Source organism: Sebastes umbrosus, chromosome 5 (assembly GCF_015220745.1).
Source record: "Sebastes umbrosus isolate fSebUmb1 chromosome 5, fSebUmb1.pri, whole genome shotgun sequence".
Classification (NCBI taxonomy): Eukaryota; Metazoa; Chordata; class Actinopteri; order Perciformes; family Sebastidae; genus Sebastes; species Sebastes umbrosus.
In genome coordinates, this window is record NC_051273.1 from 24,937,870 (window position 1) to 24,955,076 (window position 17,207).

General features: G+C 39.9%; 1 protein-coding gene across 1 annotated transcript in view; it reads left to right on the top strand.

The window, feature by feature from the left end:
• clocka (clock circadian regulator a) overlaps positions 1 to 17,207 on the top strand; it is a 30,985-nt gene that overhangs the window by 11,167 nt on the left and 2,611 nt on the right. The window contains 20 exon segments of the mRNA XM_037771233.1: positions 4,611 to 4,845; positions 4,929 to 5,020; positions 6,359 to 6,418; positions 6,662 to 6,810; positions 6,912 to 7,003; positions 8,409 to 8,498; positions 8,661 to 8,781; positions 9,492 to 9,550; positions 9,552 to 9,606; positions 9,703 to 9,821; positions 11,249 to 11,331; positions 12,311 to 12,417; positions 12,534 to 12,681; positions 12,788 to 12,863; positions 13,125 to 13,269; positions 13,363 to 13,463; positions 13,586 to 13,756; positions 14,667 to 14,825; positions 16,578 to 16,787; positions 16,879 to 17,066. Of these exon segments, the coding sequence (XP_037627161.1) occupies positions 5,001 to 5,020; positions 6,359 to 6,418; positions 6,662 to 6,810; positions 6,912 to 7,003; positions 8,409 to 8,498; positions 8,661 to 8,781; positions 9,492 to 9,550; positions 9,552 to 9,606; positions 9,703 to 9,821; positions 11,249 to 11,331; positions 12,311 to 12,417; positions 12,534 to 12,681; positions 12,788 to 12,863; positions 13,125 to 13,269; positions 13,363 to 13,463; positions 13,586 to 13,756; positions 14,667 to 14,825; positions 16,578 to 16,787; positions 16,879 to 17,066 (2,153 nt within the window). The 5' untranslated portion in view covers positions 4,611 to 4,845; positions 4,929 to 5,000.

Here is a 17,207-nt window from a genome sequence, read left to right on the forward strand (position 1 = left end):
TTCGGTTGTAGCAGCTCAGTTTTAAAGCTAAAGTGAAGATACTGGTATCATATGAAACTAGAAAACCTAAAGAATCTATTAGTACCAACCATGTCATACTAGCTTGTCTCAAAGGAGGTTAAATAACGCTCCAAATTTACGCTAAATTTGGCGAGGAAAACTGGCATGACCATTTTCAAAGGGGGTCCTTTGACCTCTGATCTCCAGATATGTGAATGTAAATGGGTTCTGTGGGTGCCCACAAGTCTCCCCTCACAGACATGCCCACTTTATGATAATCACATGCAGTTTGGGGCAAGTCATAGTCAAGTCAGCACACTGACACCCTGACAGCTGTTGTTGCCTGTTGGGTTTTAGTTTGCATGTATGTTATGATTTGAGCATATTTTGTTCATGCTAAATGCAGTACCTGTGAGGGTTTCTGGACAATAGTTATCATTGTTTTGTGTTGTTAATTGATTTCCAATATTAAATATATACATACATTTGCATAAAGCTGCACATTTGTCCACTCCCATGTCGATAACAGTATTAAATACTTGACAAATCAAGTATTTAATACTCTAATGAACATGGGACTTTGAATTGAAAATATTTTGAACAGATAAAAATTGTGTGATTAATCCCGATTAAATATTTGAATCAACTGACAGCCCTAGTTTCCTTTAAATGATGCAGGATGACGGCCAACTGCACGAGAGAACATCATAGTAATGTTTGACGCGCGTGTTCCTGCAGCTCTGCACAGATCCGACCTGTCGCAGTGTTTTACATCCTCAGACTTATAGACTAATAAATCTCAGTGTATGATGGAGATGGAGAGAGTATCAGCTGCGGAGGAATCCAGCCAGGCTATTTTTCACTCCGCACGGCGAGGACGGTTGCTATGGTGTTGCCCGTTGGCACCGTTGCTGCGCTGGCATCTCAGTGCGGGGTGTGACGGGGTGCGTGACGAGCGGCGCCACAGATCCACTTCAGAGTGACTCATATCCTCAGAGCTCTGCTGCCCTACATCCTACACACACACACACACACACACACACACACACACACACACACACACACACAACAGACATTCAACAATGCTGTGTGAGCAACAGAAAACTGATGATAAAAGAGTTTTTTCATGCTGTGATTTGATGCGTTTTCAGGATTTAAAATGCGTCTGCATGTATAAGGCGTGTTAATCTGAATATGTCCGCTCGTCCACAAAGTTGACGTTACTAAAAACTGATTATTAGCTGTTGAAAATTCATCACCTTTACACGTCTGCTGCTTTTTTTTCCTTGACGTCTGTGCCCGGCTCAGGGAACACCTTTTGCATATCATGTGATTTAAATGAGGAAATGTGATATATGCAGACAGCGTGACAGACACACACACCTTTTGGTAAAATGTTCGTCTTTTTAAAGGATTTGTGTTGAAAGGGAGTGTGGTGTTATTGGTGAGAACAGGAAGGTGTTGCCTGTGGAGCTGTGATTAAGTTAGATCGGAGGAGGAGGAGGAGGAAGAAAGTAGGTCATTGGGCCAGCAGGTCAGTGAAGCACAGATGACATCACAGTTATACAACCTCTGCTCTCCGCTTACACAACGCTCACACAGCTACTGCTTCAACCCGCTGCTGATACACGACTGTCAACATTTTCCTTTCTCCTCTTATTTTGATTGCGTATCACTCATGTCTTTTTTTAAATTTACTGACATCCAGTGTTTTTTCAGTCTGGGTCTGCGTTTCAGTTAAAGCTCTCTCTGCTTCTGTTTTTCAGTGTGTAGATAAAGTTCCACTCCCTTTAATAATGTTGCCACAAAGCGTAGTTATTGGCCGCTTGTGTTGACAAAACAGTAATCTCAGATAAGACACTCGTTCTTTGTATTTGTGTCACAAGAGTCACATGCAGTGAGCAGTAGAATAACACTGCATAGCTGAAAGTCAACGGGCCACGATAAAACCTCCTCTTACAGTTGTCAGTTTTTCCCCTGCGTGTCTTAACATGAAGGTGTAAAAATACTCACACAGTGCTGCTGTTGACTTCCTTTCCTCGTTTGGATGAACCTGGCAGTAAGTTAATTTTCAAATTGTTGTGTTTATAACATCTAGGGATGTCACGAGAACCGATACTTCAGTACCAAGTCGATGCCAAAATTCTGAAAATGTGACAGTACTCATTTTTCTACATTACCACAGGTAGCGTTGGTACCGTCAGGGCTTGAGACTAATGGCGCACTATCGTCCCGCAGTAAACTCATTATCGATAACGATTATTTCCCTGATAATGCTACATTGCGAACAACAAATCCGTGTTGAAATTTGGCAGGACGGGCACTAGTTAACGTTAGCCGTTCCATGCAGGACTGTGCTTTGCAGATCGCCGCCCACCCAGAGCCGGGTTCTGCCCGAGTTTTCTACCCGTTAAAGGTACGATCTAGACCTTCTCTGTGTGAAAAGTGTTTTGAGATAATTTCTGTTAAAATTTGACGCTATATAAAAATAAATGTAATTGAATTGCTGCTTACCAGCTGCTAACCGCTAAAGTTAACTAGCTCTCGTCCTGCCGATTTCAACATGAGAGGTGCCATTGTTTTACATTATGATGTGTTCAGGCTCTATTCCGTAAAGATGAGTATTGGGCGAAGGTAAATTCTAACGTTATCATGATGTGTTCAAATGTAAGCTTGTAAAATATAGTCCAGTTGTTTGAAGGAGATAAGCAATATAAAATAGAGAGGGAATTATGTGACCTGTTTAACTTCCAAACAAAAACCAGTATGGTTTATAAAGGAGCGGATGTTAAAGTACATGGGATTTATTCTTTTACTTTTGTTTTATACCGTGGTATCAAATTGGTATCAACTACTAAATTTCTGGTATCGTGACATCCTTAATAGTATAAGTGCTGACTGGGGTTTCCCTCACACACTGATCCTTGATCTATTGATAATGAATTTAAAAAATATATTCATATCAAATTCTCAAAGTCTGTCCTGAGGTATTTTATCTATTATCTTTTGAAAACATATTTTATTGCTCATAAAATGGGAACAGTAATCTTAGGTGCTATTAAATATAAAAAAAACCTAAACTAAACAAAGCTGAAATTATAAAATCAAATCAAGAAACAGAGTTTTTGTGATGTGTTTGTTGGCTTGGTTTGGTGTTTTGGGGACTTACCTTGAACGTGACTGTGTGATAATACCAGTTATATCAATGAGTGCAGATGTGTTTTATGCTGTTTGGCTAACAGACCTCAATTAAACTCTTTTTGTGTTTATATATATTAGCTTATATGACTTAAGTTAAAATCCAATTTCAGCTGAAACTTTTGTGATGATGGAAACGTTTTGTTGTGTACCAGGATACACAGAGAGAAGGGATTTTCTCACCAACACAAATGGGCCATTATGGTGAGAAAACCTCCCACACAGGTTCTGACGGTAATTGGTTCATGAAATAAATGGGTCAAATATTTAGGCTAGAGACCCGGTGGGCCTTCTCATTTTAATCTGACGGTCTATTGTCGGCCTACCTGCGCAAGGAGAAGAGTGGAGTCAGGTGATACGAAGAATATATACACAGCTGTCGGTGATGTGCTGAATCTATGACTGACTGGAGATGGTTTCTATTTATTAACTCTTGTACCTCACTTCGTCAGAAAACTGCCATAAAATTATATATTGATATTATTTTCCACTTTCACTGAGTTAAATCTCTTAACCAACTTCAGTCCTGATCATAACTACCAAATATTCATTAATTTTCTGAATTTTAATCCTTTAGATGTTTACATAATGCCATTGTTGTTGTTTTTTACGAAAAAAACCCCACAAACATTTAAATATTTCCTGTATACTAAATGGGGGAATATGTCAATGATTGAAGATGAAGATACGCCTTCATTTAGAAATATTTAACTGATAAACATGAAAAATGTGGCACTTTATAGTGAAAAACAGGAGATCTATTTTTATTCTTTTTATTAAAATGAAGAAATATTTTCATTTAAATATCTGGAAGTGCCCCGTAATAAAATTGTCAAATCATAATTTAGTTGCTTTTTTTGAGTTAATATTATTATAGCTGATTGTGTTGAATATATATGAATTATTATATCGTCCCTTGAATTGAATTGGATTGAAATCGTATCGTGACAGACTTTGTGATATCTGCAAATATCGTATCGTTGTCGAAAGAATCAATATAATATAGTATTGTGATGAAACTTGTGATTTACACCCCTAGCAAATTGTATTACTGCTCCTTTTCATAGTTTATTTTTTGGTGTAGCTAAAGTTGGATAATTGGGCAGATGCCGCTACAAAAACTGCATCACTTATCTCTGCTGTTGAAGCAAAGGTCCGTCACAGTGCATCGGAGGTTATCTGGCCATCTGGAGTCGTAGGAGAGCACACAAAATGTCCCACGCTGCCTGTCTTCCATATTAGACTGGCCAGACATCTTTATATGTGCGACAGGAGTATAATTAGTCACATCTTATGCGTCAATCTTTTCTCCTTAGCCAGCTTCGCTGTGGTTCGCTGCGGTCTACCTTTCACATGCTGAGCTGACGTACATACTGACTGTGTGATGTGTGTGTGTTTCTAACCTCTTATAGACTCGGATGTTGCTGCCATGTGCCGGTCTCACACCCGAAGCAGACGAAGAACTCCGCTCATTGAAGAAATCCCATCGACTTTCTGCTGCCCTCTGATTGAGGAAACGTTCAGTGACTCTCCTCCAGGACTCCCAGAGCTCCACCACCACCACAGCGTGTCCGCCTAGACCCGGCCTTCATCTCAGCAGCAGCTTCCTCCTCATCCTCTTACAGGACTGGCTCTACTGTCAGTAAGGTGAGATCTTGTTTTACCATCTGACTTGATTTAGTTTTGAAGCTGTAGTTGTTGTCATTTCAGTTTTTTCTTTTTCCTCAAAGGTTAATTCACAAATGTCTACCTCACGATTAAAAGACCCCTCTCCAACACTGCGACCCTGAACAGGATACAAAATGACCTCGAGCATTGACCGGTGAGTCAAATGTTTTCAGTGACCTGCATTTGCCTTGTTTTTCTTATTAATTTCTATTAAATGGGGGCTCTATGCCAGGGCTCTAGACTAACTTTTCCACTAGTAGCGCTGGTGCTAACAACTGTCTTTGGTCGCACCCTTTTTTTTGGTAGAGCAAGGTATTAAGCAGCGGTGGAATGTAACTAAGTACATTTACTCAAGTACTGTACTTACAAATACAATACATTCTCATACAGTAAATTAAACCACCCAACAGTATAGTAAATTAATAAAATTATTTCTATTGCAGCCAGCTACAACATTAAAATGCATCTTACATGTTACTGCATCAATAGTAATAATATAATATAATAATATACAGCGATCAGCCATAACATTAGGTCAGCACGGGCACCCTTACTGGTCAGCGGCTACGCAGCCTCATACGCAACAAACTGCTCCTCACTGTGTGTTCTGACACCTTTCTATCAGAACCAGCATTAACTTTTTCAGCAGTTTGAGCTCCAGTAGCTCTTCTATTGGATCGGACAACACGGGCCAGCCTTCGCTCCCCACGTGCATCAATGAGCCTCGGGTCTGACCCTGTCGCCGGTTCACCGGTTTTCCTTCCTTGGACCACTTTTGGTAGGTCCTGACCACTGCAGACCGGGAACATCCCACAAGAGCTGCAGTTCTGGAGATGTTCTGACCCAGTCGACTAGCCGTCACAATTTGGCCCTTGTTGTCAAAGTCGCTCACATCCTTACGCTGGCCCATTTTTTCTGCTTCCAACACAAAGTTCAAAATGTTCACTTGCTGTCTAACATATCCTCCCCACTGCCAGGTGCCATGGTAACGAGATAACCAATGTTATTCACTTCACCTGTCAGTGGTCTTAATGTTATGGCTGATCGGTGTACAATAATGTTAACAACTAAAGAGGTCATTTGGCTGCATAGTGAGTACTTTAGTAAGTAACAGATATTAAAAAAAAGAGGCGTAACATTTCCACTGTTTACAAACCCTGTTTTCCAGCGCCTACGAGCGTGACGCACCAGAAAAAACAAAACAAAGCAGAAAAACATACTTGTCTACTAGCAATGCGAAAGCAGTTTATTTTAAGTGGGTTTTCTCGTGTTTAAAAAAACTTCATATACGCGTTAATTTTGGTGGGAAAAAGGGTATAATTGTCTCAGCACTAGATGCCTTGTTGGATACAGTGTCCAAGTTCTATGTGTTCAGTTTTATTCTTTCCTGCTTTTACCTCAAAATAAAAATGAAGGATTAGCAGGAACGCTCTTATCATAAAAGATTATTGGCGAACAAATATCTTCAACTGTCGGTGTGTTTGCTCTGCAGGGATGACAGCAGTATCTTTGATGGGTTAATGGAAGAAGATGAAAAGGACAAAGCAAAGCGGTACGACGCTTTTGTGTGATTATTAAAGCTTCACATGCAAAGAGACAGATACTGTTGTCGTAGGGGTACATCAGATTGTCCCGTGTTCCTAATAAAGTTCTCGTAGATGTGGTTTATTTGCCCCAAATTAATGCAGTTGTAGTCTTGTGGAGCACTCCCAATAATGCAGCATCGCTAATGTAGCTGTAACCAAACTATCAACACAAAACGTGTCTCTTACTCTTACTGTGTCTAAACCAACAGTGTGTCCCGTAACAAGTCTGAGAAGAAACGCAGAGACCAGTTCAATGTCCTCATCAAGGAGCTGGGCACCATGTTGCCGGGCAACACCCGGAAGATGGACAAGTCCACTATTTTGCAGAAGAGCATCGACTTTCTGCACAAACACAAAGGTGAGTAGGAGCGCTGTACGAGAGCCAGAAATCTGTTAAAGATTCAGAGAGTTGGGGGTCTCATTGATCAGCTGAACCTGTTCGTTGTTTGTCTCCATCAGAAATCGCTGCTCAGTCGGAGTCAACTGAGATCAGACAAGACTGGAAGCCTCCTTTTCTTAGTAATGAAGAATTCACTCAGCTGATGTTGGAGGTGAGATAAGAGCACCGCTAAGCATGGGGAGCAGTAGTCTGGGGCTGCACCGAATAGTCTGAAGCTTCATTTATAACGTTGACATTCAAATGCTGCACAGGTTTTTTGTTTGCATGTCTATTCATTCTGTTTAAACTCTGTATTTCTGCACAGTTACAGATAAAGATTAGGCAACACTAATCAGTGTTTTACCACCGCTGCAGGATTATGAGCGCCGCTGCTAAAATTTCACACGATCATCCTCTGCTCTCGTGTTTCATCGAGTGTGGGGCTTAGCCCTGGATTCCACCGAGCCTGGCTGTGCCTGCATTGCGGCTGCGCCATTCTAGACAATACTTGTGGTTCCACCAGACGCATTGTTGTGCATTTCACAATTGTCCCAGAAGCGTCTCTCTGCTCTGCTCCGGTAAAATAAATGCGCCTAGTATGTTTTTGATGGAGTTGTGGGGCGTTAGACAGAGCAGATCGAGCCGGGCAGGAAGTGAAACAGCTAGAGCATCCGGTCAATTTTCCAAATAAAATCCCTTTGTAGACTCCCGATCGGATCACATCGCTACAGCCACAAATCTTTGATCCATGTCGTTCATAACTGGACTTTAAACTGTATTCACTTTGTCTGTAGGCTACAAACACAACAAGGAGTATGAAATCATTCATTAGGAAATAACAACAATAAATACAATTAAAACAGACAAAAAAAGAAACCATTTAACTAGTAGCCTACTGGTAGAAGCTCCAATATCCAGGAAAAATGACCAAATCAACAAAATCTGCAAGTTTTGGCATGCCGAACTGGTGATCGGCACCAGGCTTGGTTGTTAACAGTATTATATATTATACTATACTATTTGTTAAGTTAGATTCCAGTGGTGACTGCATAGAATTATTTCCAACTCGTGTGATCCAAGCATTTCAATAACTCCAGAGCGTTGTAAAGTCCAAAAGTCAACATTTATTGAAAAAAAAGATAGATGTAATCATTTCCAAAATGCACAACATGTTTTTATCTAAAGAAATATTCTGCTTCCATCCAATATTTGTTGGCGTTTAGCCTTTCAAAAACAACATTTTCACTGCGGTCAAAAAACTGTTTTCTCTCCCGCTCGCTGCACACAAAGGAGAGGAACTCACTGATGAGTTATATTCATTAAAGAAAGTTGATTTAATAAAAAAAAGACAAACTCATTTAATCCGTTGAATCACTTTATTAAAATTGAGGATTTTGTTCGAGGATTTTTTTTAAAAACATTTTTTTGGGTGATGACGTCATAAAATATGAAGACAGACATTTGAAGAAAAGACATTCGGTACAGCCCTACTGTAGTCTTTACATGTCCTTTTCTTTTTGGTTACATGCTATTGTAACTTAACCGTGAATTACAGGAGTATATTTTGTTTCTATTAGGCGTTAGATGGATTTTTTCTTGCAATTATGACTGATGGGAACATAATCTACGCCTCTGAGAGTGTGACGTCCCTACTAGAACACTTACCTGTGAGTATAATGTGCATTCATGATTATATAGTGTCAATAATTACATTTTTAGAATATTTTAAGTCTATGATGAAGCCCACATGTCAAACAGTGCCACCTGTTTGATACGGTGTGAAGCAACACATGCTCAAAGATTCATTAAAGGTATTTAATGTGTTTCAGTCTGATCTTGTGGATCAGAACCTGTTGAACTTCCTGCCGATGGGGGAGCATTCAGATGTGTACAAGGCTCTGTCCTCTCATATCATGGAGGGAGAGACGCTGACGCCAGAATATCTGAAAAGTATGTTGAATGTTTTATTTTATTTGTGTTATTATGCTATTATATAATTTAAAGGGATAGTTCGGGGGTTTTGAAGTTGGGTAGTATGAAGTTGGGTAGTAGGTGGAAACAAAGTAATGTGCTAGACACTAAAAAAATCAATATCAGTTTAGGTGTTTGCCATATTTATAATATTTTCCCCAGTTTACTTTGTTGTGAGACAGCTATACAGTCCGGGAACTGAAGCCATTATATCCATCTATGCTCTCAACAAAGCAACCAGACTCCGTTACAAAAAAACTGTCATTTTACCTCGCAGAACACTGGAGTTGCTGGTCTACAGCTGCCTCGATTGGTTAGTTTGTTTGTGTTATTGTGTGACTTTAAGGGGGTTGGATTCACCAAAGTCACACAATAACACAAACAAACTAACCGATTGAGGCAGCGGTAGACCAGCGACTCGTGTTATTCAAGGTAAAATTACTGTTTTTTTTCAATAGAGTCTGTTGGCTTTGAAGGGAGCATAGATGGATACAACGGCTTCAGTTCCCTGAAAAATCTGTTTAGCTGCTGCCCCCATCCACAGCTACATTGCTTTGCTCCCGTATTGTTACTCCTCTCTCAGTACTGTAACTACCTAAGTACCTCACTAACCCTTTAACTGGTAAAGTTAGTCAGACAATTATTTTCTTCAATTCTTACTTTTTAATGCTGTCATCTTTCTTTTCCAGCAAAAAATCAGCTAGAGTTCTGTTGCCACATGCTCCGAGGGACGATCGACCCCAAAGAGCCCCCCCGTGTACGAATATGTCAAGTTCATTGGAAACTTCAAGTCCCTGAATAATGGTGAGTTACACTTCACTAACTGTCTGAGCCTCCAGGTGAGTTTTCCTGCCTGTTAAATCTTTAAAACTCTCCTGTTGTTTCATCGTTTGTCACCAGTGCCTAACTGTACCCGCAACGGTTTTGATGGAGTGATCCAGCGATCGCTTCGCTCTGCCTTTGAAGACGGAGTGTGTCTCATAGCAACGGTGAGGCTTGCCAAACCGCAGTTTATCAAGGTGAGAATCACTTCTCCTTTTTATCCCATTGACACACTTTCAGTTTCCTGCTTCAGGGTTTGGATAAAAAGGTTTTAATTAGGACAGGGCTCGACAGTAACGCCTGCCCAGTCACCACCATTATGTTTAGTCCCCTGCTGCCACCTTTCCTTTGTTTAAAAATACTTTATCTATTTGTCTCTTTATCACTGTGTGAAGTCTTTCTTCTAGCTGAGTTAAAGAGCTACTGCTGATTTTACTTTTCCTGTTAATAATCAAACGATAACCCATCAGCATTATGGAATAATACACAAGACGGTGTTACTGAAACTGAGACAGCAGAACCTGAATAAAAGAGATGCAGAAACTTTGATGAATAATAGATAAACTTAATTTTATTTTTATTACTAGTAACTAGTCATAGCGCCATATACTGGCAACAGGAAGTCAGCGTTATGTGACAAACATCATCCGTGCCATTATTGAGTTATGGTGATACCACCTACTGGACTGTCTGTAAGCTGACTGTACAGCATTGTGTTGCAACGGGTTAGGGTTAGGGCACGACAGCGTGTTCCCCGACGTGTGCGCGGGGGCAAGGGCCCGATCATCGCTGCTTGCAGCTTTAATTATTATTATTAATATTATTAATATTATTATTATTAATAATATTTATATTTTTTTTAGAACATGTTATTAATATTGTTATCTTTTTTTTTTTGAAATGTTATTCTTAGAATTATTATTACTATTACATCATACTTTTTTGGTGTTGTTGTTATTATAATAATACAATTTATGATGATGATGATAATTATTATTATTATTATTATTAATAATAATAATAATAATATTTATAATAATTATAATTATTATTATATTTTTCAACATATTTATTATTATTGTTATCTTTTTATTTTTCATTTATTTTATGATGTTATTACTAAAATTGTTAAGATGATTATTTCATCCTTTTGGTGTTGTTTCTATTATTATTATGATAAACTTCATTAATTGTATTATTATTATCATCATTATCATTATTATTAGCATTATTATATTTTCAACATATTATTTATTTTCTTTTTTTCTTTTTAATATATTTAAGATTTTATTACTAGAATTATTATGACTATTATTTCACCCTTTTTGGTGTTATGTTTGTTTTGCTTGTTTGGTATGTTATGTGTCATGTCAAGCTCTGAGCGTCACCTGGTTTTCTTAGTCTTTTCTTGGGTATTTCTCCCCTGTTCTTATCATTGTCGTACCACCTGCAGAGTCACTGCTGTTTTGTATTACACCAATAATAATAATAATAATAATAATAATAATAATAATAATCATGCATCTTCAGCTCAACATTGGCTGAGATAATTTAGTATTTAGTACATGTATTTTTTTAGATGAATGTGATAAATACATTTTGCTCTTCCACCCCTACTCCACAGGAAATGTGCACTGTAGAGGAGCCTAATGAGGAGTTCACCTCCAGACATAGTTTAGAGTGGAAGTTTCTCTTCTTGGACCACAGGTACAGTTTGTTTTTACAGTATCTTCATTCCAATGTGTGTTTTTCATTGTGTTCTGCTGTTTATATGTTTTTATATAGTAACTCTTTACCAATGGATCATTTATTAAGGATACTTTCACAACTATCCTGTTTGGTTCAATTTCAATCAAACTAAAACACGGAACCTAGACCACCTAAAAAGTTGTGTTTCTGTCCGCTACCACAGGACTGTGAAAGAAGTAGATGTGTGTAATTAGCAGGAATTCCAACGTTATATAATATTAAATGCATCTGCTGATTGTGAAGTATCAAAGAAGCCATCTCCCGATCTTATTAGCGATGTAGTAACTCTCGTAGTAAAACAAGTAGACAGCAACAGAGGAAGTTGAATCTAGAGCTGCCCCCTCTTAGTCGATTAGTCGACTAATCGGTCGTTTTGGTCTTAGTCGATTAAGATTTCTTTAGTCGATTAGTCGTTTTTTAAGCTTTTTTCATGCTGAATGACTTATTTCCAAGAAACTTCTGAGCACATCTCGGGTAAACACCAGATTTAAAGTGGTGCTTCTGTGTGATTCTTTGTGGAGAAACTCAGTTTTACAGATCTGTCTATAAAATCAACTAATCGATTAATCGACAAAATCATACGAGTGTTAGTCAACTAAGAATTTTTTTGGTTGAGGACAGCCCCAATGTTTTCATTAGTGTATAATCACTTGAAACTAAGAATCGTTGCGTTTTCGTTAGCTTAGAATATGCCAGCCGCTGTCTGAATTCTGTTGCTCCTAAAGTACTTGAAGGTCCTTAACGATACCACGGTTTTGTACCTGGCGGCTCACGTTACTGCAGTCTTGGAAAGCGAGGACTGAACAGAGGGGTACTCAGTTGGTTGTGATCTGCAACCTCGCCACTAGATGTCACCAAATCCTACCCACTGTTCCTTTAACAGGAGATGATGTACAGAGGTCTTCCAATAACAATAACATTTTCTTTGTTTGTCCAGAGCTCCACCAATCATAGGTTACCTCCCGTTTGAGGTGCTGGGTACATCAGGATATGACTACTACCACGTAGATGACCTGGAGACGCTGGCCAAATGCCACGAACACTGTGAGTACATCTTCTCTCAGACGTCATTAAAGTGAGCTCATCTACGACTGTCAGCTTGTTTTTGAGCTTTCAGACAGTGAATATCAGTCAGCTCTTTCTCCTCTGTGTGTCCGTAGTGATGCAATATGGCAAAGGAAAGTCCTGCTACTACAGATTCCTCACCAAAGGGCAGCAGTGGATCTGGCTTCAGACCCACTACTACATCACCTACCACCAGTGGAACTCCAGACCAGAGTTCATTGTCTGCACACACACTGTTGTTAGGTACGTGGAAGATTTACATTCCTGGAGACAACAACTTTCACTTTAATCACAGTTTAATAGACATACTGTATATAAGTGTAGTTTATTCCCTGTCTTTGCTCTACAGTTACGCTGAAGTAAGAGCAGAACAGCGCAGAGAGCTGGGAATAGAAGAATCACAACCTGAGATCACAGCAGACAAGGTGAGACTTCTGTTCAACAGTTTCTATTAAAGGGCGGGTCCATCTGCGTTTTTTGAAGAGCTTGAAGGGAAAATAACATTTTGATGCTAAAACAGACTTTGACCAAAATTTGAATGTTCGGATTTGAATACATAAGGAACACCACTGGGAAGCTACAGAATGATCTAAAAACCTTTAACCTTTAAAATACAAAAAAAAATCATGATGATGGATCAGTAATCTGTGACGATGCTGACTGACTGTCTCCCGCTCTCCTCACAGCAGTCCCAGGATTCAGGCTCCGAGTCTCAGCTCAACACCTCCAGCCTGAAGGAGGCTCTAGATCGCTTCAACCACAGCCGGACGCCCTCGGCCTCGTCTCGCAGCTCACGAAAATCCTCGCACACCGCCGTGTCTGACCCAGCCTGTAAGCAACAATCTCTATTACTGACACTATTTTATATCAGGTGGTCTTCTCTTTCTTCTAAATCTGAGCATCGTGTTTATGTTTCCCTCTCAGCATCACAGATGAAGCTTCAGGGAGATCGGAGTACGCCAGGTCGCCAGTCTGTCTCGGCTGTGGAGATGACATCACAACGAAGATCATCTATCAGCAGTCAGGTGGGTGAAGGGACAAGAGCAGAGTCGGGTGTCTTTAATTAGGGGAAAAAAAGGGATTTGAAGTTTTTTACTTCATCCTTTTTTTGTTTGGTTTTAATGTTGTTTTGTATTAATTCTTTCAGCAGTCGATGAGCTCCCAAAATACAGGACAGAACATGGCAACATCCATTGTTTCACAACAGCAACAACAGCAGCAGCAACAACAGCAGCAGCAGCAACAACAACAACAACAACAACAACAGCAACAACAACAACAACAGCCTCAACAGCAACAAGTTCAGATCAGCAGCCAAGTAAGATATTTATCTCATTTGTTTTAAAGCCTAATTCATACGCATCAGTAATTTTACCTCGCAGAACACAGGAGTTGCCGGTCTTCCGCTGCTACGAGCGGTTAGTTTGTTTGTGTAATTGTGTGACTTTGGTGAATCCAAACTAACCAAAGTTCTGTGTTCTGCGAGGAAAAATTACTGTTTTCTTCAATGGAGTCTGGTGGCTTTGAAGGAGAGAGTATAAACGGATGTAACGACTTCAGTTCCCCGTCAGAAAGGGCTGTCTGACATCTTGCTGATTCTGTCAGTGGAGCCTCATTATTGTATTTATTCTTAAATATAACTTTAATATAATTTCCTATGGTATGCCATGGCTTGATTAATAAAAAAAACAGCAAAAAAGATTGTGTAAAATAGTTTGTATGTAAAGTAGAATTGTGTCTCTGATAAATAGGGATAGGCATTGAAAGGATGTGAACAATTCATTTACCAGTTCTGCTTCTCAATTCAGTTTCTAATAAATTATTGTTTATTTTATGGTTTAATCTTTCGTTGAGCACAAACCAAACTGTATTATCATCACAGCATATGAAGGAAACATTAAAAACATAAGGACAGTTGCTTAATGTAAAATTCCATTTCTTTCATGCATTTGCAGGAGGCAGGATGAAAATGTTTCTCCTCTGCCTCATACGATCACAGGTGCCAATCAGGGTTTTGGTTTCTTACACTGAGATATTTGATGAATCCAGGCAGGATTCTCCAGATATACCTGGACCGCAGTGTCAGCTGGATTTTAGTCAGCATGAGACGTTGCCTTTGACACTGAATCACTCCTACGCCATATACAAATGTTCCCATATGAACCACCTCAGCAGCAGCTGCCATTTCACGTCCTGCTGTGTCTCTCCATTTCATTGTTCTCTTACAGTCGATGGTGCAGTTCTCCAACCAGATAGAAGTGATGCAGAACCTGAAGGAGCAGCTGGAGCAGAGGACAAGGCTGATCGAGGCCAACATCCAGCGGCAGCAGGATGAGCTGCGACAGATCCAGGACGAGCTGCAGAGAGTGCAGGGACAGAGCCTGCAGGTGAGGACTGACATACAGCCGAATACATTTAGCTTTGCTTCATTTTATTGTTTTATTTATTCACTGTTTTGGCGGATGTTTTGCTATTATATTTAGAATCTGTCAAGTCAATGTTATTTATATAACCCAATATCACAAATTTGCTTCAAGGGGCTTTCGAGTCACATGACTTAAACTCGAGTCAGACTTGAGTCACAAATTTGATGACTTTAGACATGACAAAATGAAAAAAGACTGCAACTCGACTTTGACTTTAACACCAATGACTGGTGACTTCACCTTCCTCCAAGCCCAAAGATTAAAACGTTTGTTGTTTCAATAGTGTGTACAAAAAAGATGATCAACTGCCCGGTACCGGAGGTAACTCCGACAGCCTCAGAGATGATGGGTTAATTTATTTTTTGAGAGATCCTTTATTGATTTATTTGGGAAGAGAATTTACTCGTGGGGGAAAAACTGGACTGAAATTAACAAACTTTCTATTTTTGTTTATTGCTGAATCCCCGAAAAATTGTGATTTTTTTTGTTGAACTCTGGACTCTTTATTTTTGATGAATATTATTGGGACTTGCATTTGATCATCTTACACTTAGGGCGCGTTCACACCAACCTTGTTTAGTCCAGTTGAAGCGAACCCTTGAGCGTTTACCCCCTTGGTGCGTTCGTTTGGTTGGAGTGAACGCCGGACTTGGACTCTGGTGCGGACCAAACAACCGCTCTCTTGTCCAGCTCGAAGGGGTGGTCTCGCACCGCTCTCAAGTGGACTCTGGACCATTATACTATATTATTATATCGTACCATTTTATCTGTCATTTCATTGGTTAAAAGAACGTACAATATATATATATATATATATATAATACTAATAATATTATAATATGTATTTTTGATGAAAGGGCAGCACCTTTTGATGTATTCTTTTTGTATGTATGCAGGGCCACATTTGTATTAATTCATTCATTCTAGGAGATATATATATATGAATAATTATGACCTCACTAGCCCTCTTTGTATAGCAAATGCAAACGAGTCGTGGTTGGATCTCATCAGAGCCCGCCGTCTTCTATGAAAAGGCCAAGCGTCTTCCTCGAAATGCCTGTATTAATAAATGATTTAATACTTGCTGTCTTACTAGGTGTTCATATGCGTGGTCTACTAAAGTCTGCTGATATGTGCTCCAGATCAACACCAACATGAACAGAACTTGACGGTGCTCGTTGTTTTACGATATCCAGCTAAAAATTAGGAGAGGTGTGTTGTCTATATTGTTTTTTTACCAGCCAACTTTCTGACCAATAATCAAATTTTCCACCACGTGAGTTTTGTTTACAATTTTTCTGGACCGTTTGAGTTTTGCTTTTGTGAATGCAAACCGGGCCAGTTGGAAAATCGAAACAATGTGTCTTCCTCACATCGGTTCAGTTGAGGAACTGGACCTTTAGGTGTGAACCTGACCTTAATTCCTCAGATCCACTTTGTTTGAACAAATCCAACAGCATCCAATCAAGTTGCAGGAGAAAACCATGAAGCACTAACGTTATGTTACCGAGCGGCAGTTACTCTGTTGTTAAAATGACATTACATTTGGTAAAAAGTGCATAATGACTTGTTTAGGACTTGAAACTTAAAGTTTAGGACTTGGGACTTGAGTACAAAGACTTGAGACCTACTTGTGACTAGTAAAACAAAGACTTGGTCCCACCTAAGCTGCGACTACAGAGTAACAACCTTCATCTGTGCTGTATGTTTCAGATGTTCTTGCCGAAAGGAGCCGGAGGACTAAGTCTGGGCTCGGTTCAGATGGCCCAGGGGACCGCTGTGCAGCAGGGGGGAACACTCAGCATGCAGGGCCAGGTGGTCTCTGCAGGGCCTCTCCAGAACAGCATACAGCAGCAACATGCTGTCCAGGCCCAGCCCCAGCAACAAACACTCCTACGGGACCAGAACTCAGCACTCTCACAGGTCTGACCAACTAAACAGTATCTCCTTCTCCCCCGTGTTGTTTGTTAAACACATCCAGCCCAGTATCTGACTCTGGTTCTGTGTATTTCAGTCTCAGCGGTCGTCTCTCACTCTGCAGCCTCAACAGAATCAACTGCCTGCGTCTCTCTACAACACCATGATGATCCCTCAGCAGAGTCCCGCTAACGTGGTCCAGATCGCCACCAGTCTGTCACAGAATACTGGACCCAACACTCCTGCTGTGGCCACGTTTGCACAGGACCGTTCAGCACAGATCAGGTTTGCATCCTCATTTTAAAAATATTATTATTGTCCACCACTTTAATTTGATGTGTCTACACTGCAGCTCTATTTGTGCAGTAGTGCAAACTAAGACAAATCTCCTCCTGACACTATTTCCATGTGATTCAATGACCTCTA